This window comes from Opisthocomus hoazin, chromosome 8 (genome assembly GCF_030867145.1).
Source record: "Opisthocomus hoazin isolate bOpiHoa1 chromosome 8, bOpiHoa1.hap1, whole genome shotgun sequence".
In the NCBI taxonomy this organism is placed as follows: domain Eukaryota; kingdom Metazoa; phylum Chordata; class Aves; order Opisthocomiformes; family Opisthocomidae; genus Opisthocomus; species Opisthocomus hoazin.
The window spans coordinates 21,774,734-21,799,370 of NC_134421.1; the positions used below are offsets into that span (position 1 = coordinate 21,774,734).

Here is a 24,637-nt window from a genome sequence, read left to right on the forward strand (position 1 = left end):
AGTTGCAGCTTTGTGTTGATGTGAACGTTTCATGTTAGTAATTAACATTAGAGAGCTATTGTAAGGGTCCAAGCCTGCATTTTTTGCAGTGATACAGTCTGTTTTGTTTCTCATGGTATTTTTTCCAGTTCCTTTCACCTCCACCTCATTCTCCTTGTAAGCTGATCAACTTACGTTACCTTTTCCTGTTGGGCGGTTTCTCCTACTAGTCTGTTCCAGAAACTGATGAAAACATACAGAAAACTGTGTTTAAAAATCAGGAAGGTGTAATGATAAATGAAGGATAGCTTGCCTTATTAACATCTGTTACTGCCTAGCACTTATCACCGAGTTAAACAGCCATCAAACCCCAGTTTTCGGCAGGGTTTATGTTCAGAGGCTAATGCCACACAGTGTTATCTTACTATAGTTTAGGCAGAAAAACAAAATCAGACATGATTTTTTTATGGTTGTTGTTGTTTTTCTGATTCTTCCTTATACTCTGGTAAGTTCACTTCCTTACAAGCTCTCTGAGGAGGAATAAAATAATAACAAAACAAAACCACTCAAGAAGAATTCTGAAGTATTTCTGGCATAATTTGTCACAGATTTCTTAAGTATTTATGCACTTGATGAAACGAAAGTAATGTCTCACACTTGAGTTTAATTTCTTCTTTCTCAGATTTTTCAAAAGTGGTTTTATGTGTCACATGGGTTTGGTTTGGTTTCATTGGTTGTGAGCAGAATCTTCTGGAGTGCCGTTTCCTGCATACTGTATGTGTGCTGAACAGTTTCAGGCTTTCACCTTAAAACTGCTGAGAGATATGAAGTAAATAAAAAAACTGACTGGGTTTTTTGAAAAAGAGTGAAAAACCAGCTTTTATTCAGCTTGTCAGTAGTCTAAACAGCATATCCATGAAAGGAAAATTCTTGTTAAAAGTATTTGGAAGAAGAAATTGTTCAGAATTTGTTTTTTTTTTTTTTTACTGCTTACATGAAAAAATCCTGTCTGTTGACCTCTCATTCCAATTTTGTGGCTTCAAAATTACTAATTGTTACAAATATGACAAGAAGTCTTCTCTTTTCAGTAATAAATTTTTCCTTGTGCTAAAGTAAATAAAAGCAAAGGTGTCTGCTTGCAATTCTGGTTTCTGTGCTTTTAAGAAAATTATTGTATGTATTTTTATTTGAGAAGCCATAGCTACAGTAGATATTGGTGATAGCTTTCTTGAACTTCTGGCAGTGAAGTCCTTGCTTTTTTGATTGATGATAATAGATGTGCTGGGAAAAACGTGAGTCCTAGTCCCAAATTAGACACTAAACCTTAGAATTCTTAAGAACATCAATATTTCACTGATTACACTTGACTCCTCATTTTTTCCTAGCATCTCCACATTGAATATGACAAACTGTTTATGCTGAGGAGGGAGAAGAGAAAATGGAATATCTGTGGTCATTGGTATTTCTCCAGGGTGTGAGACAGCCTGTGGGCTCAATTTCGTGATAAAATCCCTGAAAATATTTTGTGTACTTGATTTGATTAGAATATTGAAAAAAACCCTCTTGATGTAATTGCTGAATGAATTCCATATCTTGAGTCATTTCTGTCCCAAATATAAGCCACCTGATTCAGTGCTCAAAATTGATGTTTTTTTGAACTGTGTTGCATTTCAGTAGACTGGCTGAACACCATCATGGATTTGTGGAGTGAGAGGTAGCAGTGATCCTTTGCAGATGGGTCTTAAGGTTGTGTTTTCATTACTGCTTCTAACAGAAGAAGGGATTCCTTGAAGACCCCTTCTTCAAATTTAACAGAATAGTAGTTGGTTCATTGTGATTTAATGTTTTCAGTAAAACAATAACAACAGCAGCAACAACAACATTCAAGTATGAAGGAAGAATGTAGTATTCAGGTATGAACCATTCTGCAGAAGGCAGAAAAAAATGCACTTTCTGCATCACAATGAAATTATAGTTACATCTGTCAGGTGAGAAGGGGAATGATGGTGGGTTTATATACCTAACAGGAAAACTGGTATAGGTAAATTATACCAACTGTTAAAATAGTGGTTTGGGTTACAGTAATTGAGACTTATTTATAAAGATGTTCAAATAGCATGCTGTGAGGGTGCTATAGGTTTCTTCTGATGGATGTGCATGCTGGTGTTTTGCTTCAGGACCTTGGAGGTCTACAGGACTGTAACCGAACAACAAAATTATCTACAAATATATTCTCTGATTTGGAGTGGGGGTTTTTTTCTATTTGCTTTTGCCTCTGGCAGTCTTGTTGTATGTTGTAATTCTGTAGATGATCCAGTTGGCTTCATCTGTGCGAACTCGTGTCATTTGACAAAAATGCACTGAGATTTGATAAAGGAACCTTCAGAAAAAACTCCACATGGTATTTGATACTAAAATGGTACAGTAAGTATATGCTTATAAGATTGTATAAATCTGCATTGGCATAAGCAAATGTTTTTCAATTAACTTGTTTGTGTCATGAAGTAGCATGTAATACACATTTTTATTTAAAATATGCAAAGAAAGAATACTATAAAAAGTGGAATTTTTTTTTTTAACAGTAAGCATGCCATGAAGCTGAACTGTGTTGCATAGAGGGCTATATGATGTAGCATTTTATATCTCTTTAAGCATTCTCCAGTGAACAAAAGCACGATGACTTATTAGTGAACAGCTGACATGTCTCGCTGGTATTTGCTGAAACTGGTGAGAAGACTAATTCAGACCGATGCTTACACAAGAGAGCGAAGTGTTTGCATTTATCTATAGTGGATTGTTTGGGCTGTCAGACTGATGTCTGTAGACTTAGAAGAACATTTCTTTTTCTTTGTGAGACTGTAACAAAATTTTACTGATGGAATTTAACAATGTTAAGTCTTAAAAGATAAGCTAAAATTTCAGGAAGAGGTGGGGAGCTTGTTATCTGCTGCAGTATAGTAAGTACGTACCTTAAGTAATGGTTGGTCTGGAAATGTAACTTATCAATAAACTGAAGAACCAAAGCAGCAGGGATTGATATTAGTTTGTCTCGGCCACTGACTACCTGCTCCTGACAGAGCCAGCTTTCTTCTCCTCTCAGCTCCTAAACTTGCATCAGCAGATAATTACTCACTTTGTTTTGAAGGGCTAGTTTTCTGCCAGTTGACTTTCTTCCACCACACCACTGCGTCGTTAGCCGAGAGCCCGTTCTCTTCCAAGAAGCGATCGGAACATCTGGCCACAGGCGATGAAATACCTGTTTTGGAGGTAGTTGGCTGTTGGATTAGCTAAAAGAAACATTCAAGGAATAGTGGACTGAGGCTGATGCTATCATCAGACTGAGGCTGATGCTATCATGCCTTTCCATTCCAGTTTTTCTGACTAGTCATTTGGTGCTACAGAATTGCCCTGGGGTTTTTTGCCTCCTGCTGCTTCACTGCCGGAAGCGCAGATCTTCTCTTGCCACAGTTGAGAGTGCAGTAGCAGCCTGAAACAGCCTAGCGGTTCAAAGATCGATGGCATTTGTAGCCTAGTAGATTTGGGAAAGATTTATTGTTGCTACTCCAGCAAGAAACAAACAGTCTGCAAATTGGCCCATTTGCTAAAGAATAAAAATAAAAGTAGTCATAGTTTTTCTGGTTTTGGTGGGATTAGAGAGGATTGGATTTGGGAATACCTCAACAGATCCTCCCCTAGGGCAATTTTCTGGTAATTTTTTAAAGATTGTATTTTTTATTATTGTTACTCTGTTTTGTGTAAAATATTAGTGTTTATTATCTAAATGTGCTATAGAAGTCAAAGACGTAATAACTTGAGTCATCAGAAGACAGACTAGAGAGGTGTGAATATTTCAGATTGCTTCTTTCTAGAGCTTTTTTAACCTGAGGACTTCAAACATTGTATATCTAAAAAGCATCTTTATTTCACTTCAGTGAAATGTACCTTAATGTGTAGTGCATCTTGGCAAAATATAAATGGTGAGTTAAGGAAAAACAGAAGTTCCTGATTTTAATGTCTGATTTAAAGTTCGAAAAGCGAAGTGTTGCTTTCACAGATAGGCATAGGTTCATTATGTGGAAAAACGTACTTTTTTTGACAGGGTTTAAGAGAAGTGGAAATAGATCTGTTGACCAGGAACGAGACTTTCTTGAAAGTGTCATGCTGTGACACGAAGGAATATTATATGGGCCAAGGCAAGCAATTAGAAAGAGGAGTAGCTGGTAAGCTTGTATTATGGAGAATAGGAGATCAGAGTAGGACAGGTAGAAAAGGAATAGAGTTGTTTGAGGGTCAGATGGGAAAAGCAGAATGCGGTAACAAAATGCTAGGACTAAACTCTTGTGAATGGTTTACTGTGGGTGACAAGTGAAGAAGCTTGTATTTGCAGCAGTATTTTGGGACATCCAAAAGGGGACCAGAAGTAAAGATCTGCAAAAAGGTTGAGGTGTTTGTTTTTCACTTCCAAGGATGTGTGAAAAATAGGCAGTGTTTTGGTTTTTTTACTTGGAAGACATGTTTGTTCACTTACAATGTCAAATTACTCGGCTCACGGGACCTGCAGGATTTAGGTTGAAACATCCGCCTCCTTGTGCCCAAGCATAAGTAGCTGGTAGTAGACAGAACATATACCTGAAGTTACAGCAACGCAGTTGGATACTAGCCAGACGAAAGAAGAGGCTCGACAAAGTGTAGCTCTTTGCAGAACATTTGCTGTAGCTGGCATTAGAAATAGATGGTAGAGTTGAGCATGAGTTGGGGTAGTTTATCTCCACAGAAAACAAAGTGATACTAGTGTCACAAGTGCTTACATGTTTATCTGCCATCAAGCAGAGTAGGACAAATGTGATTCTCATTTCAGGCAAATTACAAAAATAGTATGCATTGCTCAGCCAGTAATAAAGCAGGACTGAGAATAATCATTGCACATGAAGATAAAAAATGTGGTTTTAAGATGTAGGGGAGGGGGAAAATACCACGAGCATTCTGGCTACTCTAGCAAAGCAACTGGTGCCTGAATATGGTATCCAGAATATATTCTGGAACTGGATCAAAAACTAGCTCATTAAGCAACATACAGTTAACTGTAGGCATTTGAGCATTTAACAGTACTGTGTTTACTCAACACTGATATATTCTGTTGCAAGTTGACCCTAAAGATAACCATAAAAGACTCAAACTAGAAAATGTTACAAATCGACCTCATTTGGAAAAATAAATCATGACATACAAGAAAATACTATCTTTTTAATTTTCTAAAAGGTAGTTTGTTTTACCTGAAGTATTTTGTGGTCCTTGAAAGCTAAGGTTTTGCATTCCAGTAAACCTTTGCTTGTTAGAGTTACAAAGGAATGCACTCAGATTCCCTCTGCATAGTTGAGGGTCTATGTACACCACTTATACACCTGTTATGTTTAAAAAAGGATACATAACATAACATAGGGAGTTAACTGCAATTTACTACCTTTACAAATGAAATAAAAAATATTCATAAAGGGATGCAATATTAATTAGTATTAAAAATGGACATTTAACTCTGTAGTGTTGCCAAGCTCAGAATCTTAAGTGTCAAAAATTAAAGAGCATGGGGAAAATAATCAGTCCTGCCATTAATTTTGCATGCTTCCTTATTACTTCTTTAAAAAGCATTGTAGCAGAATCTTGTAACAGCCTGTGTTTTTAACAGCTTGCTAATAATTTCCATTATAAAAGGTTTCTTGGTTTTAGTTGTTTTCCATGGTTTAAGGGGTGGGGCTTTTTTCCTTTTCTTTTTGCTGAGAAATGCTAACGTGTCATTAGATGGAGTTGGTCGTTGAAATCAGTGTGGACAAAGTCCTCTGTCCCAGAAGTGTCTTTTTGATTGTTTCACAGAATTCCGCAGAGGTTTAAGAGAATTAGAAATTCTTAAAAATCACTGTTTCCTACTGTGGCTTATGCTCCAGCCTGGTGTCGTGCCAAAATAGCAGCAGGCTGTGGGGTTCAGGGAAGCAGGTTTTGCCGCTACCGAAGCAGCACTAGTGAGATTGCAGTGGGACGGCTGCGCTAGCAGCACGGGGAAGCAGAGATGGCGACTGCGTCGGACATGTGACTCCAGGCTTCGTACGCAAAGGCCAGCGCTCGGACTGGGCGTCCTCTCCATTAACACAGTTCAGCCCCAGTGGGGAGGTGGGTCGCTTCCCCGGGGCTCAACAGCCGACCCGCGCTGGCCAAAGGGCTATTCTGTACCATCTGGCGTGGTGCTCAGCAATAAAAGCTGGGGGGAAGGAGGAAAAGGGGGGACATATGTGGCTGTAGCATTTATCTTCCACTTCCCAAGCCACTACCCAGCTTTCCGGGAAGCTGCTGGACACCTGCCTGCCGATGGGAAGCGGTGAATCAGTTCCTTTCTCCACTCTGCTTGGGCACGCAGCTTTTGCTTTTGCTATTAATCTGTCATTACCTCCACCCACGAGTCTCCTCACCATCCTTCTGTCTCCTCGGCATCCCGCAGGAGCAGGGAGCGAGTGCACTGCTGGGTGCGGGCTCGGCTGCTCGCTGGCGTCAGCCCACAGCGGGGGAGGAAGTCTCTTGCTGCCGTCAGCTCAACAGGTTGCCTGAGCGTCAGCAGACTGCCCGGTCTTGAACACTCGAGGCCCAAAATTGATTGGTGTGTGGTAGGGTTCTTGCTTTTCTTTTTAACATAATCTCAGTTTAATTAGCTGGGTTTTTCAACTGTGTTAAACTCATGCAATTTTAGTTTCCAGTTTTTCTATTTAGCCACTAGGAAACTTGCTTATTTCTCTCGTGCGCGTCTGATGAACCCCGTTTCATGTTGCAGTATAGCATTTAATTATGATTGCTTTCTTTTCCCAAGAGGTGGTTGCTTCAATTATTGCAAAAACTGGGAGGAATTAAGGTGTTACAGGCAAACAGAACATAATAATTCTGCCTTTCAGGTATATGGGTTTGCAGTCTAAATGACTGACTTTAATTTTGCCTATTTTAGGCAGTTAGGTGAAGGATAACTGTAATATAAATAAGACTTTATATATGTGACTATATATGTAACTTTATATATGATCTTTCAAATATTGGTGTCATAGAAGGCTTCTAACTAGTAGTTAACAATTTTAGTACATGATTTTAAAAAAGATATCTTGCCTTGTTTGAAATTCAACACAGCCAAATATACCTGTGTATTGCAAACAGAGTAGTAGCATAGATCTATAGGAGGAAAAAAAAATCTATAAAGTACTTGCTGAAGTTTCCATGAATTCATAATTTTTTCCTCTCAGAAAAGAAACTTTTTTTCAGCTGTTCAGAGGTTGAGAATGGATAGTGTTTTGACTTTATTTACCACATGATGAAAATTTAAGCTTCCAGTTTAAATACTCATGTTTTGAGAGGGGGGAAAAAAAGAGTGATTGCTGTCATGTATTGTCATTGTATTACAAATGTAAGTAGAGAAATTATATTAAAACAGATATTACAATTCTGAAAATATTTTCTCCCTACTTTGCCCCTCAGGTTGTGATGTATGGTTTGGTTTGGTTTTTTTTTTTTAAAACAGACATTGCAGGGGGATGGGGATGGGAGTTATTGTTATATACTTAAAGTAGACTATTGTTTGTGGGTGTTTTCCCCAAACCGCAGTAGATTTTGGCCTTTGCATCAGTGAGTACTTGCATTCAAACAGTATCTGTACTGAGCACCGTGGAGCACCAAACGTAAGCTTGCAGCTGAAGCTCAGTTTAGAACCAAGGATGTCACATGGATCTCTGAAGTCAGTCATGGAGGATTTTACAATTGCCTATTGCAGAGCTTTTGAGAATGAAGGAAGGGGAATTCTGTAATAGAATTACAACTAGCTGCCATTGTAATATTTTCTGGAATGTAAAATACTGTTATCTCTAGTTTTTATGGTAGCTGGACTCCACAGTAATTCTTAGTAGCTGTAAAGCATCTTACGGGACTGTAAGTGGATGATCTTTAGGGTCCCTTCCAACCCAACCATTCTGTGATTCTGTGATGTTAGACTTGCTTTGTTTCTCTTCCTCTTCATTTGAAAAGGTACGTGTTTATTGATGGCAGGCACTGCGCACAGTTAATGGCATAGTTTTCAAGTTACCATGACAGCTTAAAGGCTGCCTTTGGTTCCTTCTGCCTACATACCCATCAACTTTATATGCTTGGAAATGCTTCTTCAAGGCTGTGGAGCTCAGTGTGAAGCACCACTTCAGCTGCCCCAAGGATGAGAGCTTTGGGAGGAGACAACATACAGATGGAGAACCTTGGAGTACCATCAACTCAGTATTTCATGAGGCCTTTGAGTTGTGGTCCATGATTTCGGTATCCCTGTGAACAGACTCTGAAAATACTTACTGTCAAGCAAGCACTGTGGGACATTAAGAAAAGAGCACTACAGTGGGTTTCTGTGTCACAGAGTTAATAGACGGGTGTAGGAGAAGGCTATTTCACTGCAGGGTATGTAGGATAATGATGATACCTGCTGTGTCCAGGAAGTTATACAGAAAAACTCAGCTCGGTACTGTTTTCTTCTGCTGTCTTGGAATTTGTCAAATTTCTGCTTTATTGTATGTTCTTGAGCAACGGAAGAAAGAAAATCAGGAGATTGCCCCACTGTTGTCTTGGATTACAATAGGAAAATGGAGTAGAGACTGATGCTGGTCCTTTTCCTGCCATCCGTGTCTTGTTCCAGTAGTTCCGCGGTTTCCTGCTGCGATGAGGTGACAAAGCTGCTTTCTTGAAGGCAACATGGAGCCCTTTCCTTTGTGCTCATCTGCACATTGATGAGCTACTTGAATTTTCTGAAGAATGCAATAAATTATAGGGTGATTTTATTTATTTATTTTTAATATTCTGAAGCCCTCTGCAGTAGGGGAGAGCCATTTCTCTTTTCAGCTGACTAGGTTCACTTAATTTTAGCTGCCTGTTACAAAAATGGCATTGGCAGAGCCTGTCGAAGGAGAATTCTTTAGTAGAAAATACTGTTCTACTGTAGGAATTGCTGCTAGCTCCCATTATAATTAATTAGTTCCTCTGCTCTCCCAAAAACCACAAAGGCAGTTTTAAAATTGGCAGTGTTTTGAAAAATTTGAAATACCAAAGTTGAAAATTAGTGAAGAAATTTGCAGCTGCCAAAACTGAGGCATCCATTTGTTTTCTTTTAGTTTAATTTCAAAATGTTGGTCAAAGCTGCCATTCTGTGAACAGTACTACTTCTGTTTAAAGACAAAGATAATTTAAAAATTCTGTACAGAATAAGAAATACAGACGCTGACTTTTATGCAAAGAAGCAGATGTTAGGCAGCAAAGTAGAAGCTAACAGACTTTGTGCTCTGTGCCTAAGGAGGTGTGAGGAGGGAAAGGAAAACAGGAAGGTCAGCTGCCAGAAGTTAAAGCTCTGTGGACATCTCTGCAAAATCTGCTGCCTGTATCCGCTGGTCGCAGTGCATAGCATATGTAGATCAATCAACTGGAGGATGTACGTTAGTGCTCCGGTCCTACCTGAAATTCAACTAATTGCCAAATTGCATACTTTTTTTTTTTTAATATATATATTTTTAACTGGTATTTTTTGCTTAGCTCTTGCTCCAGGTACGTGTATAGATCATGTGTGTAAGTGGTTCAAATACATTACCAGCACTGAAACCTTAGCAAGTTGTCCACCAAGATCTCGAGCCTGGAAAGTCTGATGATCCAGTTCTTTGGCAGCCTAAGCCAATTTAGCTGCCGGCTTCCCAGGCTTGCTCTGCTGCCTCTCTTGCCCTCTGTTCAGGCTGTGAGCTTGTCTGACCTTAGGCTGAACCTGTTGGGAGCACAAAGCTGGCAGCAAGCTGTGCCCTTCGCCCGAGATAGTTTGTCGATGATTTAGCATGTTGAAATAGTTCAAAGCTGCTGCAAAGACACGAGTAGAAACACATGGCGAAGCCTGGGGGGAACCGAATGGGGATGTAGCTGCCAGCGTGTAGGTTAGCTCGGGATGCCCAGGCTTCAGAGCTGGAGGTGATGGGCAGGATCAAATAGAGTAACATCAAGAAGAGCTTACTGCCCTCAGGTCAGTATTGATTAAATCTGAGGTCCACCAGCAGAAATCTGGAGTTTCCCTCTTCTGCTGAAGAAAAGTGTGAAAACAGTGGTGGTTCCAGAGATGTCTTTAACTTCAGGGTAGAATCCGTGGGAGTGAATTGTATTGTTTGATGCCGAGCATGATTTTCTGTGCTTGGATAAACTACATTTACTGAAAAACAGTTCCTGCTGTTTGGGAAATTACTTCCCATTTTTCATGAGTCTGGATTTGTCTCCCTTTTATCTCTGTGATGGTGACTGGCCACTTCAAGAGAATATTTGATATTTTATTTTCTGGCATGTTTGAGATTAAAGCCAAACTGAAAATAAAAAAATTATAAAAATATGCAGTTCCCCCCCCCCAATTTTTTTTTTTTTTCTTCACATGTGCTGGAAGGTGAAATCATTTTGTTTCCCTCTTGTTTAGAAACAATACATGTTGTTGCTGGAAAAACTTAGTGATGAAAAACAGAGTCTGATGTAGAGAAAACTGCTTTAGTATAATGGCACTTTGGTTTTCTAAAAATCCTATAGTAAAGAGTTTGTAGAAAAATGTATTAGCACTTCTAATAGTTTGGCTCTAATAATGAAGTGATTCTGTTTTGTAAGACTGGAAAAATGGAAACTGAAGTTTATAACTTTTAGTAGTCAAAGAAAGAGAGGGTGATACATTTTGAACCGTGGAAGTCTTGTTATTCTAATGTAATAACGATATGAAAAGAAATGTATTTACTAGCCTCTGAGTTCTCAGGTATGTATAAGTGTTCAAGTAAATGCAATAGATTTATCCACAATGTAATTAATTACAAGTTAATATTTCATTCCTCTTGTTAGAGTAATGAGTTTCTAAAGCACTGGATTTTTTAACCTAAGCAATTTGAAGTACTATTATAAGAGTATGTTTTAAAAACAATTTCTGTGAGATTATGTATCTTTCCTTCATATAAATATTTCAGTTTTAAATAGTACCACTGTAAAACCACTAACACTACAGGTGTTAAAAGATGTTTTAGGAAATTCCGAGTTATACTTCACCCTTCTCTTTTTAACGTTATTCACTGCAGGATTTGAACAAGCGCTTGTCCCTGCCTGCTGACATCAGGATACCCGATGGCTATCTTGAAAAGTTGCAGATTAACAGCCCACCGTTTGATCAGCCAATGAGTCGACGTTCTCGTAGAGCATCACTAGTAAGTGCAATGCATCTGCCTTGCTAAACCAGCCTCTCGGGTCTTCACAGTCCAGTTAATGCAGAAGTCTGTATACCATAGACGATTCAGCTTCATTGACGCCTTGGCTTTTGTGTCCTGAACTTCCGTGTGTACCTGTCAAAATCCATTGAAGAATTTCACTATTTCCTTCATTTTTCTTCTGTGAACATGGCCCTGTCATTTCTAAGTGAAGATCTTGACCCACTGAAATCGGTGGCTAAACTCAACTCCCAACAAAGCGCATACTTAAATCCTTTTTCTTTTTAGAGCAGGGGTAATCTGTTTGAGCAAATAGGCCACGTAGTCATAGGTGAAGGCTAGGCCTCTCATGGTAGGAAGGTCTTAAAGCAGCATAATATGAAGGCAGGTCCTCCTCACTCTTCTTTTTTGTATTTGATAAGAAATTTTCTTTCTCAGAATTGTCTTTGAGATGATAGATGTGGTTTTTTTTAAAGCATATGTGAATTCCTAAGAGAATGAATGAATAAATTTACATACACCTTTTTAGATTGAGTTATTTCAAAGAATAAGTCTTTTCCTTGGAGATGACAGAATGTGGATTCCTATACTGTAATTAAAGTGTAAATGCTAGAAATCTTGGATACACATATAATATATACGCATCCCTGAAATAGTCCAAAAAAAATTATTGTCGTATTTTTACAAAAATTGCTGTGTTTCAGCCGTAATTTGGTCTATCAGCTTCCTTAATGTTAATCGAGGTCTTAAAGAATTGCTAGACTATTACTGACTTCCTGTTACACTTCCTAAGTGTAACAAGATGTTACACTTACTTCAGATGTATTTTCATGCATATGTTCTGAAAATTATGAATCCAACTTTTCTTAGTATAGCTTCATATTATATTGTTGTCAAATCTTAATACAGTTGGCAGTATTTATGTTACACTGTGTTACAATGAAATAATATACAACTTTAATATCCATCAGATTGTAGGAGCAAATCAACATATTCTGGCTTGTGGACATAGGCTTGTGGACTTCCTGAGCAAATTCATGAGCGAGAAATTCTTTACAGAGAAAAACTGGATAGGTTTATGAAATCCACATTTTTCTTTGTTTTCTTGATTTAATGGCTTATTTTCTGAAAAGTAAATCTGAAAATACATGTAGTGAATTAGTTTTATTAACTGTGAAATATCTTTTATTCTTTGTGAATTAATAATGTCTATAGCAAAGCAATGGTTGAGTTTTATCATCTATTTTTCCCCTGAAAAATGCAATTTATTATGCTAGATTAAAGCTCTGATCTGCATGTCGCCTTCTACAAGAACAATATCAAAGCACTGGAAGTAATAATAATGTAGCAAGCTTAAATATTTGTGCCAGAATTTTGTAGCTCGTTAACCACTTAGTTACTGATGTAGTGCTGAACTGAGGAATAGACTTCCCCAAACCTTCTTTTTTCAGACGCTTGTGAAGTACCTTTGCAGTAGAACGTTTTCAGTGGAATACAGTATTGGAGGCTCCGAGGATTTTCGTGTATATCTAAGTCCTCTTACTCATTGAACGTTGAGCCCTGAGAGCAGTTGAAGTTCTCTCCTCTTTACCTTCTAGAAGACAAACAGAAAAACAGTGCCCTCTAATGAATATGGTGTGCGTATGGCATCAGCTTCCTGTCACAAGGTTGTTTTCTTTTGCCTTAGAAAAGTGCTTTCAGGGCTTAAAAGTCCAAAATCAAACCTGCTGGCAAGGCTGTGGTATGTAGACATGCATTTGCTGCATTGTCCTCTCATGATTTCAAGCCAACCTTTAAAATAAAGAAATTTAAGGACTCATTATTGTGAGATTGCCATTGAAAGCTTGCTAGCAGACTGTTAATTACGATATATGAATACTGTGCTCTGCTTCAAAGGCATGTCTCTTTTCAAGGCTTAGTAAGAATCAAAGGAAAAAGGCTATAAAAAGTATCAAGTGAGGACTTGTTATACTTCAGGTCTGATATTTTTCTTGGAAATACAAAAAAAAAATAGCTTTTAGGGTAATTGTATTTTGTGTATACATGTACAGTATTGCATGCACAGTAGCATAGGTGTAACTCTTATGCACCAGCCATTAGAAGTAAGAGACCATAAATACAGTGCATCAGTGTTTCTGTGCAAGTCAAGATAGACAGATGTGTATTGTAGAAAAAAATCAAATAATTCAGAGATTATTTTGAAGGAAATATGAAATTGATCTTACTTTGAAGAATGTAAAAATTAGTTTTTCTTAGGAGTGGTAGGCAACCAAAATGTGATTAAAAAAATTAAACACAGTGAAAGGCAGGTCTTGAAGAATATCTGTCCTCTGTATGTAGGAAATACTGTATGATTTTATTGTCTAAAGAACATATTATTAGTTTCAATTAAATATAGCAGGGTTTCTTGGAAATTGGACTTTCAAGTTGTATTCCAGACTGTCTGCCAATAACAAGGCCAATGGCTATGAGTTCTCCTTTAGTTTCTCCTGTAAACTAAGCAGCCTATCCTTTTAATTCTAATACCATCTAATGCTCACTTCAAGATATGTTTAAGTAGGTCAAAATGCACTTTGGGAACAACATTTATTTTACGAACATTGTAGCTGTGTCAATGGTATGTTTAAAATCTCACTGGAGTTATAACGGTTGTCAAATACCAACTTTGCTTTTATTTTGGGATAAATGGCTTGTGGCGTCAGTAAGCTCCTAAGTATGCTTGATGCTAAACTATTCTTACGCAGTTTTAAAACATTTCAATTCTAACACTGATTTAATAAAGCAGAATTACTCTTAATAGTATATGAACATAATTATGTGCCCATTTTTTCTCTTAGATATGTCAAATGTTTACAGACAAGATGTTACACTTACTTCAGATGTATTTTCATGCATATGTTCTGAAAATTATGAATCCAACTTTTCTTAGTATAGCTTCATATTATATTGTTGTCAAATCTTAATACAGTTGGCAGTATTTATGTTACACTGTGTTACAATGAATTAATATACAACTTTAATATCCATCAGATTGTAGGAGCAAATCAACATATTCTGGCTTGTGGACATAGGTGCTAAAGCCAGTCCAGTGTCAAAGTATCATTCCTCAAGAAGAAATAGCAAGTGGAGAGCTGTGTATGGAAGTGGAGTGAGTAGGTGATGCTAGGGAGAAAACCTGACTTTTTTGTCTTAGGGTCTGTTCAGTTGTCAGTAAAGCAAAACCCCACGAAGTCCATGGATTTTGGGTTTTGACAGGGTGCAGCCTATATGCACTTGGTAAATTGTTTTAAAAATTGACATGTTTCACATGTCTATTTTCAGCATTCTTTACACTGTAAGAACAACAGAAAACCTTGGTGTAATTGACAGTGGTCTTACATGAAAATAACTGTAAGAGGTAGCCGTATTAAATGTGAGAGTAGCAGTGGATTTGAACGGGAAAGAGTAACGATCTTGCAGTCTCCAGAAAAAGGTGTTACACAGGCAGGCAAACCCTCCCGCATTGCACTGCATGGCTAAGCTGGTGACGAAAAAAGGGAAGGTGAATAGATCCGAGTAAAATACACAAAGACTTGAAGTTATGAGCCATGAAACATAAATTGTGGAGACAAAACTGAAGCTTGTGGAGGAATGATGTTTAGGGATTTTACTGGCAGAATTTTAGACTGAAAAGCATTGAGAAGTCAGAATGGGAGAGGAAACCTCTTGACCATAGCAAATAGGTAAAGTTATTTTGAAAGAGGCAGCAGCATATGATTATCCTGACTGAGAGGAAGGATTGGAATAGTTAGAGATGACTTCTGTTCTTTGGGCTATAACAACCTCATTAGTAGTAATCAGATCAGAAGAGTGGAGAAGACCTAAGTAGGAGGTAGGATAAAGTGTAGTTTTTGTGTATCTCCCTATATAGTCCTTCCAGGAGACACAATAGACTGGCCATGAGGCTGAGCATTAGACTTGGATGCTGAGACACATGTATATCATAATATGCTACACTGTTTTTAAAATAGCGAAATTGTGCAGTGTTTGGTCAAGTACTATCAGGTTTTTTTCTGAAACAAAATTTAGCTTGCTGAATAATGATGTGTAAATAAAGTGTTCAGTTTTAGTGATCAATTTTCCATTTCTTTTCATTGCAGTCAGAAATTGGCTTTGGAAAAATGGAAACCTATATCAAGTTAGAAAAGCTTGGAGAGGTATGTATAGCTTTTTTTTGAAATTATTGCTGCTTTGATGACAATGTCTTGTGTGCAATTTTACATAAATGTTAACTGAAAATATCTATATCCTTCAAAATACCCATTGAATTTATCTTTTCAGTAAACCAAACATATTCAACATGTATGACAGCGTCACAACAACACAAATGTTCTATGCTTGTATATATAAAATAAGGACAAAAAAAAAAAAGGCAGGAGAACCATCACAGAGCTAGGGAAGAGCAACACCCCCCTAACAAATGATCTGTGACCTTCTTACAGAGGCTGGCTTTGTGTGCAGGCACACAAAATTATTCTGTCAATAATAAAACTAGTAAAGTGTGGTGTCCTCCTGCCGTGAGTTCAGTGTTAGGGAATGCTGATGCTGGAGAAGAAGCCAGCACTTGCAGGGAGCAGGCAGTAGCTGTGTGTGTTCTGGCCGAGCAGCCTGCACGCCTGGGCTGGGCAGCCGGTGAGGTACGTAGCGCTGGGTTTGCCTTTCCTGCTGGGAGGGCAGCCGTACAGCTTTCTGCCTCCACCCAGCCTTTGGCTTCCTGAGAAACAGTAGAATTTGGGAGGGGCCAGGTGTCAGTCCTGTCCAATTTGATTGATGTTGGCCGACAGGATCAAAAACAGACAGGGAGCACTGGAATGGGACGCGCCCAGCGTTGCAGACGGAGGCAGGGCTGGTCAGCATCTCTGCTGTGAATGTTGCAGCTAGTCCTCCGTTTGCAATGTTTTCATTTCCAAACGCATTTATTTTTCACTTTGCCTTTAGTACTTGTTAGGTATGTCACTAGACATGACGTAACACTGCATATCTTTGGAGGAATGTTAATCTAGTAGCTATCCAAGTCACAGTAGCCAGTGTGCATGATCTGACTTGCTTACAAAGCATAGTGGACAACACCAGGTATGTACTGTAACCTAGGGCAGTTTCTGAACTTTGTTGCTTCCTTTTTGCAGTTGCTGGGTTTAGTTGTAGCTACTTGCTGTTCTGTCAGAATTACTTGTCCTTACGTAACATGCCTTGAGAGTTCTGAATCTCTTATTGTCTAAGCAAAAAAAAAAAAAATTTGAGAAAGATAAGCTTCATAATATTCACTGTTCAACAGCCAGAATGAAACTTTGACAACTTCCCCCATGCCCTCCCCCCAAAATTCTCGTGTAAAATATGTAACAAAGACAAGAAGCTATCAAAAGGAGTTACATGTTTTCGTAAACGTAATGGAAGAGTATGTCTGCAGACTTTGGAAACTTAACTGCAGCATAGTGTGAAGATACCTGAGCTAGTTCTAGTCAGAGACTTTCAAGAGGGTAAATGATCCCAGCAGTGAACTTACTGAACTTAACGCTACCTGATCTGATTTCTTTGGTAGCTGTATGGTGTGTAGCTTTCCATGTAGTTTCCAGAGTCGTTAAGCGTATGCAACCCTTGTGTCTCCTGTGTGTTCAGACCTGTGCTTACAAAATATTTGTGTAGTTTTACATATATCAAAAGAAGACAGTGTAAAAACTATTCATACCCAAAATGAAACCTTTTAGAACCTCAGAAGTTTATATTTTCTTTTTTAACTTGACTTTCAATGAAGGAACAATTTGTAAGAGTTTCCTTCTTCTGTTTTGTAGGGTACTTACGCAACAGTTTATAAGGGGAGGAGTAAATTAACAGAGAACCTGGTAGCTCTGAAAGAAATCCGCCTGGAACATGAAGAGGGAGCACCATGCACGGCCATAAGAGAAGGTGATAACTTTTTTTTTTGCTTCTAGATTTCTTTTTGCCCAAAGTACTGTTGGTACTTGGAAATACATAGGCTACAGGAGAGATTAATGAAGTTGGTATTAGTTTTGATGAGGAAAATTTTAGTCTAGGCGTTTGAAGAGTTAGTGTTTCAAATTTATTTACTTTAGGGTGGGGTGGTTCTCAACTGCAGTATTAAAAATGGGTGATTTTATACTGAATTGGACTATCATTAGTGACTAACTGTCAGGGATTCAGAATACATTTTACTAAATGACTGCTACTGCCTGAAATGTGTAATTTAGGAAATACTTACAGTTTGTTACTCAAAATATGTGTTCGGTGTTTTGATTAAATACCTTTCTTAACTTTATGTGAGTATTATGTTCTTACAAATAGCTTTTTAATTTAAAAAAATAGCATGTATGTATGAACTTGCTAAAAATGCATTTACTGCTTGTGTGTTTTGGGTTTATTTTATACTTACAATTCTCTCTTGCAGTGTCATTATTAAAAGATCTGAAGCATGCAAATATTGTTACATTACATGATATTGTGCACACAGACAAGTCTTTGACTCTGGTTTTTGAATATCTGGTAAGTGCTTAAACAACTAGTGAGCTTCACATTCGATTTATTGTTTCTAAGTAACACAGATATAACAAGATTCTGTACTCTTCAAAAATACTGGGAGTGTTACAGTTTACTCCTACATTTAGAATCATTCAGCTGAAAGTGAGAAAAATGTATTCAGTTCTTAAATTGCTGTAAATTAGTAAGTACTGTTCTGATAATTTCAGAGTTTCATTAATAGCAGTTAGTGGTGATCTACCTGAGCAAACTGTCTACTTGTACCAAACTCATTAACTATAAAAAAAGGATAATCATGCTATTATTCAAAGGATACTTTTCTGTTATGATGCAACTCTCACAAGTTAGCTAAGGAAAGAAGTATATTTTGAAGTAAATAACACATTCCATCTTTTTGTAACAACCTTTTCAAGCAAGTGTCTGCAATTGCTTGTCTGTCTTGCTCGCCTCTTCCATTGTAGACTTTTCACTTTCTCACTGAAGCTTTACCTAGTGATATTTTTTGTTTAATATGCTGGAATATATAAGCGTAATAATAGGGTTGAAGAAAAACTCTTTACTTCCAGTGTAACTGGAGAATGTAGCAATTTCATAAAGTACTGTGGCGCATACAAGATGGAGGAGAAGGCAACAACAAATTATGTTGACTAAGATGATACAGCTAGCCAGAAAATGGTGATTTATATCCTCTGGAAAGCCAGTTTTCTCTGCATGTTCAGGCTTGTAGGGTTTTTATAATTGAAAAGCTTCTGCAGAAAACTCAGTTTTCTGAATAATTATTTGAGTTCTAACAATAAATGATATTCACGTAATCTGTTGTCCACAATTTTACTGAACAATTGATTGTGGTGTTTTGACAGGACAAGGATCTGAAGCAGTACATGGATGACTGTGGTAACATCATGAGTATGCACAATGTAAAGGTGAGTGTTTTCAGTGGCATTGACCATCTTCCAGCTTTCTCTGTTCTAAGAATTTCAGAGAACTTACTAATCAGGAACTATATGGTTTAGGGCTTTTAAAAAAAAAAAATGAAAAAATTGAGAAACTTAACTCAGTTTTTGACCTTTGGGCCTGGCTTAACTACATTTTATGTCAGGTGGAGTCTTTCTTTTTGGTTTTGATGGCTTTTAGGTGTTTAAAGCACTAAAAACAGGAGGTTATATCAATTTATATGTTTTCATTCTCTTTGAAGTTAAATATTTAAAATTAAAAACTTCCTAAAAAATAATACATTCATACCTCTTTTGACCTCTTCTTGTCCTTCCATTATTTTATACACGCTTATTACTTTAAATCTGTAGCTTGGTATATCCTCAAATAAAATTTATATACGCACACTGAGGACAATGTTGCCTCAATCATGAATGTGGGTCTGGTTGCCACTGCCTACCACACAAATAAGAAATTAATAATACATATTTAAGAATGAGTGAAGTTCATCTTTCCATTAGTAATAAAATGGAAATTATTGTCTTTTAAAGTTTAATTGTCTGTTGCTTTTAACTATGGCTGTGGGCAGGTCAAGTGACTCAGTTTCCGATCTGGCCTGCTGAAACTAACTGAAGTTCAAGTGTTACCTCTCTCATAGCAAGCAGGTTTCGATTTGGAAAACTGGAATAACTTTTTTTTGTTCTTTAATACTTACGGCTTTATAAACAAGATTCCAAACAGGAGACAGTACTGTTTTGAAGTGAGTGAATTTGTCTGAGGAGGCCTGAGTTACCAGTATCACCCTGCTGTGTTGCAGCCTGTGCTGGACTGTACCTTCAAAACCTATTCATTAGGCCTTATATAATTCATATAAAGGATGTTATTTATATGGTAGAGGTGATTGAGAAACTAATCTTGAAAAAAATTTAAGTTGTGATCCTAAAGAGCAAAGCCATGAGCTGCACGCATGGTAAGAAAATTGCTTTTATTCTTATACAGTAGCACATGGCACAAGTGAGGGTGACAACACAATATGCTAAATACTGTGAAGTGATGGGGTTTGTGTGCATTCCAGTAGCGATGTCAGCCTTGTTTGTTGGCTTAGTTGCATGTTGAGAAATCTGGTTTTAGTTGAATTGCGTATGGGGATCAGTCTAGGTCTTGGTTACTGTCTGGATAGCTTTTGCTTTTACTCTGTTGTCACATTGCATTAAGTGTCTCTAGGCAAAGACATCTGCCCTTAACCTAATCTTTGGCTTCCTTTGAGAGTCTGCAAAGGGAAATTCTTTAATTTATATCTGTTTCAGAGAGACAACAAAAAGCATAATTACGCTTGTGTTTTTAATTAACTACAAGTTAATAAGTAGTGCTTTAAGCTTAAAAAAAAAAAAAAAGTTGTAAGTGGGAAGCTGACTCCTGTAATAAGTTCAGTTGGAGAACAAGCAGAATCTGCCTGTGGTAATCCAAGCTAAGCAGGGAAACTGTTTTTCCTTGTTTGTCTATGCTTTAAGCTATACTTTAAGAGCAGACTTATGTGGTCAGTACCTTTGGCACTGGGAAACCAGAACAGCTGCTTCACTGTAGTAGCTGTAAGTGCTCACCTTACAATAACTGTGGGAGTTTGGGTCATCACTAACATTTGAGAGACCTCCCTGTCATCATTCCCCTCACATTCAATTCAGCTGATTTTAGTTTTTTGAGTTTTAACAAAATGAAGATGTATAATATAAAGATGTGTGTGATCTATGCAGGTATTATTGTTTCTAACAAGATTACAAGCTAATACATGTTGTCCCGTGCATTTCCAGAAGGATCCATGCCATCTGTGGTGAAGATCCACTATTTCTGTAGAACAATCTGCTTTGCCTTCTTGACTAATCCTTGCAGTCCCAGTGCACACTAAAAATGGCTACCCATTTCCACAGCAGTCCTGTTAACATTTCTTGGGACTGACTACCCCTGCAACAGCATGGGCATGAGTAGACAGAACAAAACTTGTTAATTCTGATTCTGCTCTTCGAAAAGAAGAGAGAAAAAGAAAAAAATCGATGTCAATTCCTTTTTTTTTTTATAGAACAGATAAATCCCACATAAGCAGACTGAGAACAGATGGATGTAAACTACACCTGCTGTGTATTTGTCCAGTTTAGGAAAAAGAATCTGGTGGTGTCACCTGGTACAAAAATAAACTGACGTGTTAGAAAATGATCATATAAAAACATACCAGGGTTCCTTCTCAAAAGTCCTGTTACATGCTGAATTTGTCACATTGGTTGACATTGCTTTCTGTAATGCTCTATATTTTTTCATTGCACATTTGGTCAGCTATACTGACTGAGGACTATTGTGTGGTAAACGCCAGCAATGGCTACCCAGAATTCCCATGTTTAAGATCAGACCGTTTATAGGTACAGAACCTGCGAAATAGCAGTTCTTAATGCAGTGATGTAGTGAACTTGCTTGGCTGCCCTCTGATAAACCTTCCTGCTTCTGTGTCTATATATGTGTAGTATTAACATGTATGACTGAAGTTGCTTGCTTGGCTTGCTGTTCCAAAGGACTAAAATAAACCTGTGTGTGTCAAGATGAGGGGATGCCAGAGGCAATTGGCTGTTTTAGTAAATCCTCATTTCCCTATTTCTCCACGTTTTGTGAGCTTGTGAATCCAAGTGTATTTTTCCAATAGCATGCCAAAACGTTCTTTACGTAGTTTAGCACAATTGGATAGAAAGGATGCTGAGCTGCATTTTGCAGAAGGGATTCTGTGGCAGAAGGGAGCCTCGGGTATAGTCAGAGACAGTTACGTTGAAAGACATTAGTGTGGGGAAGAACATTGGTAAATGCCTACTTAAAAATCAACAGCCCTATGATTCTCTTCAGTTAAGCACAACAAATTGCTCTTAAGATCTTTGTTGTAAAGTGTCTTGTTAAAGCAGTGCATTAGCATAAAGGGACTTTAAATCCGCAAACAATAATGATGATGTTCAGAACGTGTTCATATGGGAGAGTAACTTACTTTTTGAGAAGTATTTTTGTCCTGCTTACAGTACAGAGACTTAACTTTACAGTGCCCAAATGGGCTGGTTTAGTTGTGTAAACTGTAGATTAAGATTTGGAGTCTAATTTATATAAATGTTCTGTTTTGTAGCTATTTTTATACCAGATTCTTCGTGGTTTGGCATACTGTCATAGGAGAAAGGTACTGCATCGAGATCTGAAGCCACAAAATCTACTAATTAATGAGAAAGGAGAACTGAAGCTTGCAGACTTCGGTATGGCCTGAAATTATTCTGTAACACGAATGTTTTCTTCACTCAGCAACAGAGAGGCATCTTTCCTTATAAAGCAAAGTTGCGAACATCCGGTCTGTAGTGAATTTGTGCGTTCTCAGATGGAAAAGGAAAGTCAGCCTTTTACAGGATATTAGTAATCAAAGTAATATATATAGATAATATTGTCACTTGACTTGTGGTTTGAAAGTAGTCTTACAGCTTCCTTTGAGATTGGCACTTAGTCAAATCCTTAAGGTGGAGCTCAAGTTGCTTTTCCTACCGCTCCGCCGTCGCTCCAAAGCAGAGTAACCATGATGGGAGAGAGAGAAAGGGTCTGTCCACGTGCTAAATTGTCAGGTGTTACTCCATCACCCATACACCAGGTTCCACTGGGATTTCCAGCAGAGTGGGGCATTCACAGTTTCCAGTTATCTTCTGTGTCAGGAAGGTCCTTTGAAAGTTGTGCTGCCACTGGTTTTTCCCCTTGTGTGTGAAAGTTACTCAGAAGATTGCATCTAACACAATAGACCTGCATTTTATTGAAGATATTACTGACAAACTGACAGTGTTAGGGTGGAAAACCCCTGCTGATCCAGTGCTGATTTGGTCTGTTTCCACTGTTTCATTATTTGTTTGTTACCTTCTGCCTCTTGCAAGGTAATTCTGAAATGGAAATAGTGCTGAAGGGTTTTCACAGGGGAAAGTTGTCATATTGATCTAATGCTTTGTTGTTTTCATGAAATTTCCAGGATTACTTTGTGTTTTGTTCTTTTTACCTGTCTGCTATATGCTGATCATGAGATTACTGTAAATACTAAGAGGCAGATCACAAGTTGTAGAAATGTATTTATTAGGGCTTTTTAATGAACATAATTGGGAAGGTATTTAGCAGGTATAAGAAGGTTGATTTAGCTCTTAAAAATTCTTTGTCAATTCCATGGAAAAGAAGATTTCAGCAAGCTGCATGTGACTGTTTCTCTTTTTATCAAGGATTGGCTAGAGCAAAGTCTGTTCCTACAAAGACCTATTCCAATGAAGTTGTCACGTTATGGTACAGACCACCCGATGTTCTCCTCGGATCTTCAGAGTATTCAACTCAAATCGACATGTGGTTTGTATAACTGTCTTAATTTAAGTTTTTGTTCTCAGTCAAGTTGAAAAAGCTATTTGTTATTATGTAGTAGCATTCCAATACTCATCATTTGAATTTTTGAAGGCTACAACCGAGTTAGATTTTTAGAGAATGGATTGGCAAACAGGGAATATGCTATTATTTCTCTCTGAAAAATGCAGAGTACCTTTTTATTGGTTAGTCAGCAGCCTTTAGGCCCACGGTGTTAGGGGAAAAAAAACCCCAAACATGTTGTCCTAGTGACATGATAACATGGTATTTTAGTGTGAACTTTAATACAATTGATAAACTTGATGTCTGAAGGAAGAGAATGTAATACAGCTGTGACATAGGTTTTGTTTAGTCTTTGACAGTTCTTTTGTTGCTACATATCTTTCAAAACAATATTTTTAATAGCAACATGTGGCTAACAACTAATTTAATAATTTGTTTTAATTGAAGAGAGATCACAGAAGTCTTAAAGAGCTGAAAGCTTAAATTGTTGGATTGTTTGTGATTTATCTTTTTCTCTGTTTTTGTTAAAGGGGCGTTGGATGCATATTTTTTGAAATGGCTTCAGGAAGGCCTCTTTTTCCTGGTTCGACTGTTGAAGATGAACTGCACTTAATTTTCAGACTTTTGGGTAAATGAATACTTTTAGCAGTAATGTTAACACGATACATTTATTCCTCTAAATACTTTTTCCACAAGAACTGCAGATCTTCATCTATAAACAGTGATATTTTATATTGCATTGTAATTAAGGTGAATGAGTGTATTCTTGATCAGAAATGATTGAGCGGAGTGCACAGCTGACTTTGTACAACATAGGCTCTTTGACTAATTTTTTTTGTTCTTTCCTGTTTAAATTACAGGATTCAATGCTTATTTATGTCAAAGTTATTTCTTTACATTTTTTTCAAGTTGAATTTTTTGCTTTTTTTAAATGCAGGAACCCCATGTCAAGAAACATGGCCGGGCATTTCTTCCAGTGATGAATTTAGAAACTACAACTTTCCCAAGTATAAACCACAACCCCTCATCAACCATGCACCAAGGTACTTTGTGTTTTATTAATAGAAAATATGCATCCCTGTGGCTTTGCGTGTTTGTAAATGTGAACACGTTTCCAAGTACGGTCTGCAACTAAATTCTGGAAGACTGTACCTCAGTTGTGTTACTGTGGGCAGATACTAATGCACAGCGTAATCCTGGTACTATGTGATTACTCTGTCTAATATCATGCAAGGTACCACAGCTCCGTAATGACCTACAGAACTGTAAGCTCCCAGTTAATAATGCCTGGATAGTAGAAGTATTCACACAGCACTTTCTAAATAACCCAGATTCTCTTGTAATAAACCCATTGTTAAAATGGTAAGGTTTCCTTGAGCAGTCCCTCATCATGATTTCAGAATGATTTCAAGAAATTGAAGGGTCTGCACAGTTACTGTAAATAAACTTTTTAACAAAGACTACCACATCTTTCATCAACTCTGAAGAAAAACATCTAACATTGTGGCCTTCTAGTAAATGAGTAGTGTTAGGCTTTTTTA

The 24,637-nt window shown here is 37.6% G+C and overlaps 1 protein-coding gene across 4 annotated transcripts in view; it reads left to right on the forward strand.

Annotated features, from left to right (window-relative positions):
• CDK17 (cyclin dependent kinase 17) overlaps window positions 1-24,637 on the forward strand; it is a 95,880-nt gene that overhangs the window by 65,407 nt on the left and 5,836 nt on the right. For all 4 annotated transcript variants that reach the window (XM_075428000.1, XM_075428003.1, XM_075428001.1 and 1 more), the window contains 9 exons: window positions 11,109-11,234; window positions 15,374-15,430; window positions 17,063-17,177; window positions 17,677-17,771; window positions 18,626-18,688; window positions 21,847-21,970; window positions 22,961-23,081; window positions 23,627-23,724; window positions 24,034-24,139. In XM_075428000.1, coding sequence (XP_075284115.1) covers window positions 11,109-11,234; window positions 15,374-15,430; window positions 17,063-17,177; window positions 17,677-17,771; window positions 18,626-18,688; window positions 21,847-21,970; window positions 22,961-23,081; window positions 23,627-23,724; window positions 24,034-24,139 — 905 coding nt within the window. The remainder of the gene's footprint in view (window positions 1-11,108; window positions 11,235-15,373; window positions 15,431-17,062; window positions 17,178-17,676; window positions 17,772-18,625; window positions 18,689-21,846; window positions 21,971-22,960; window positions 23,082-23,626; window positions 23,725-24,033; window positions 24,140-24,637) is intronic.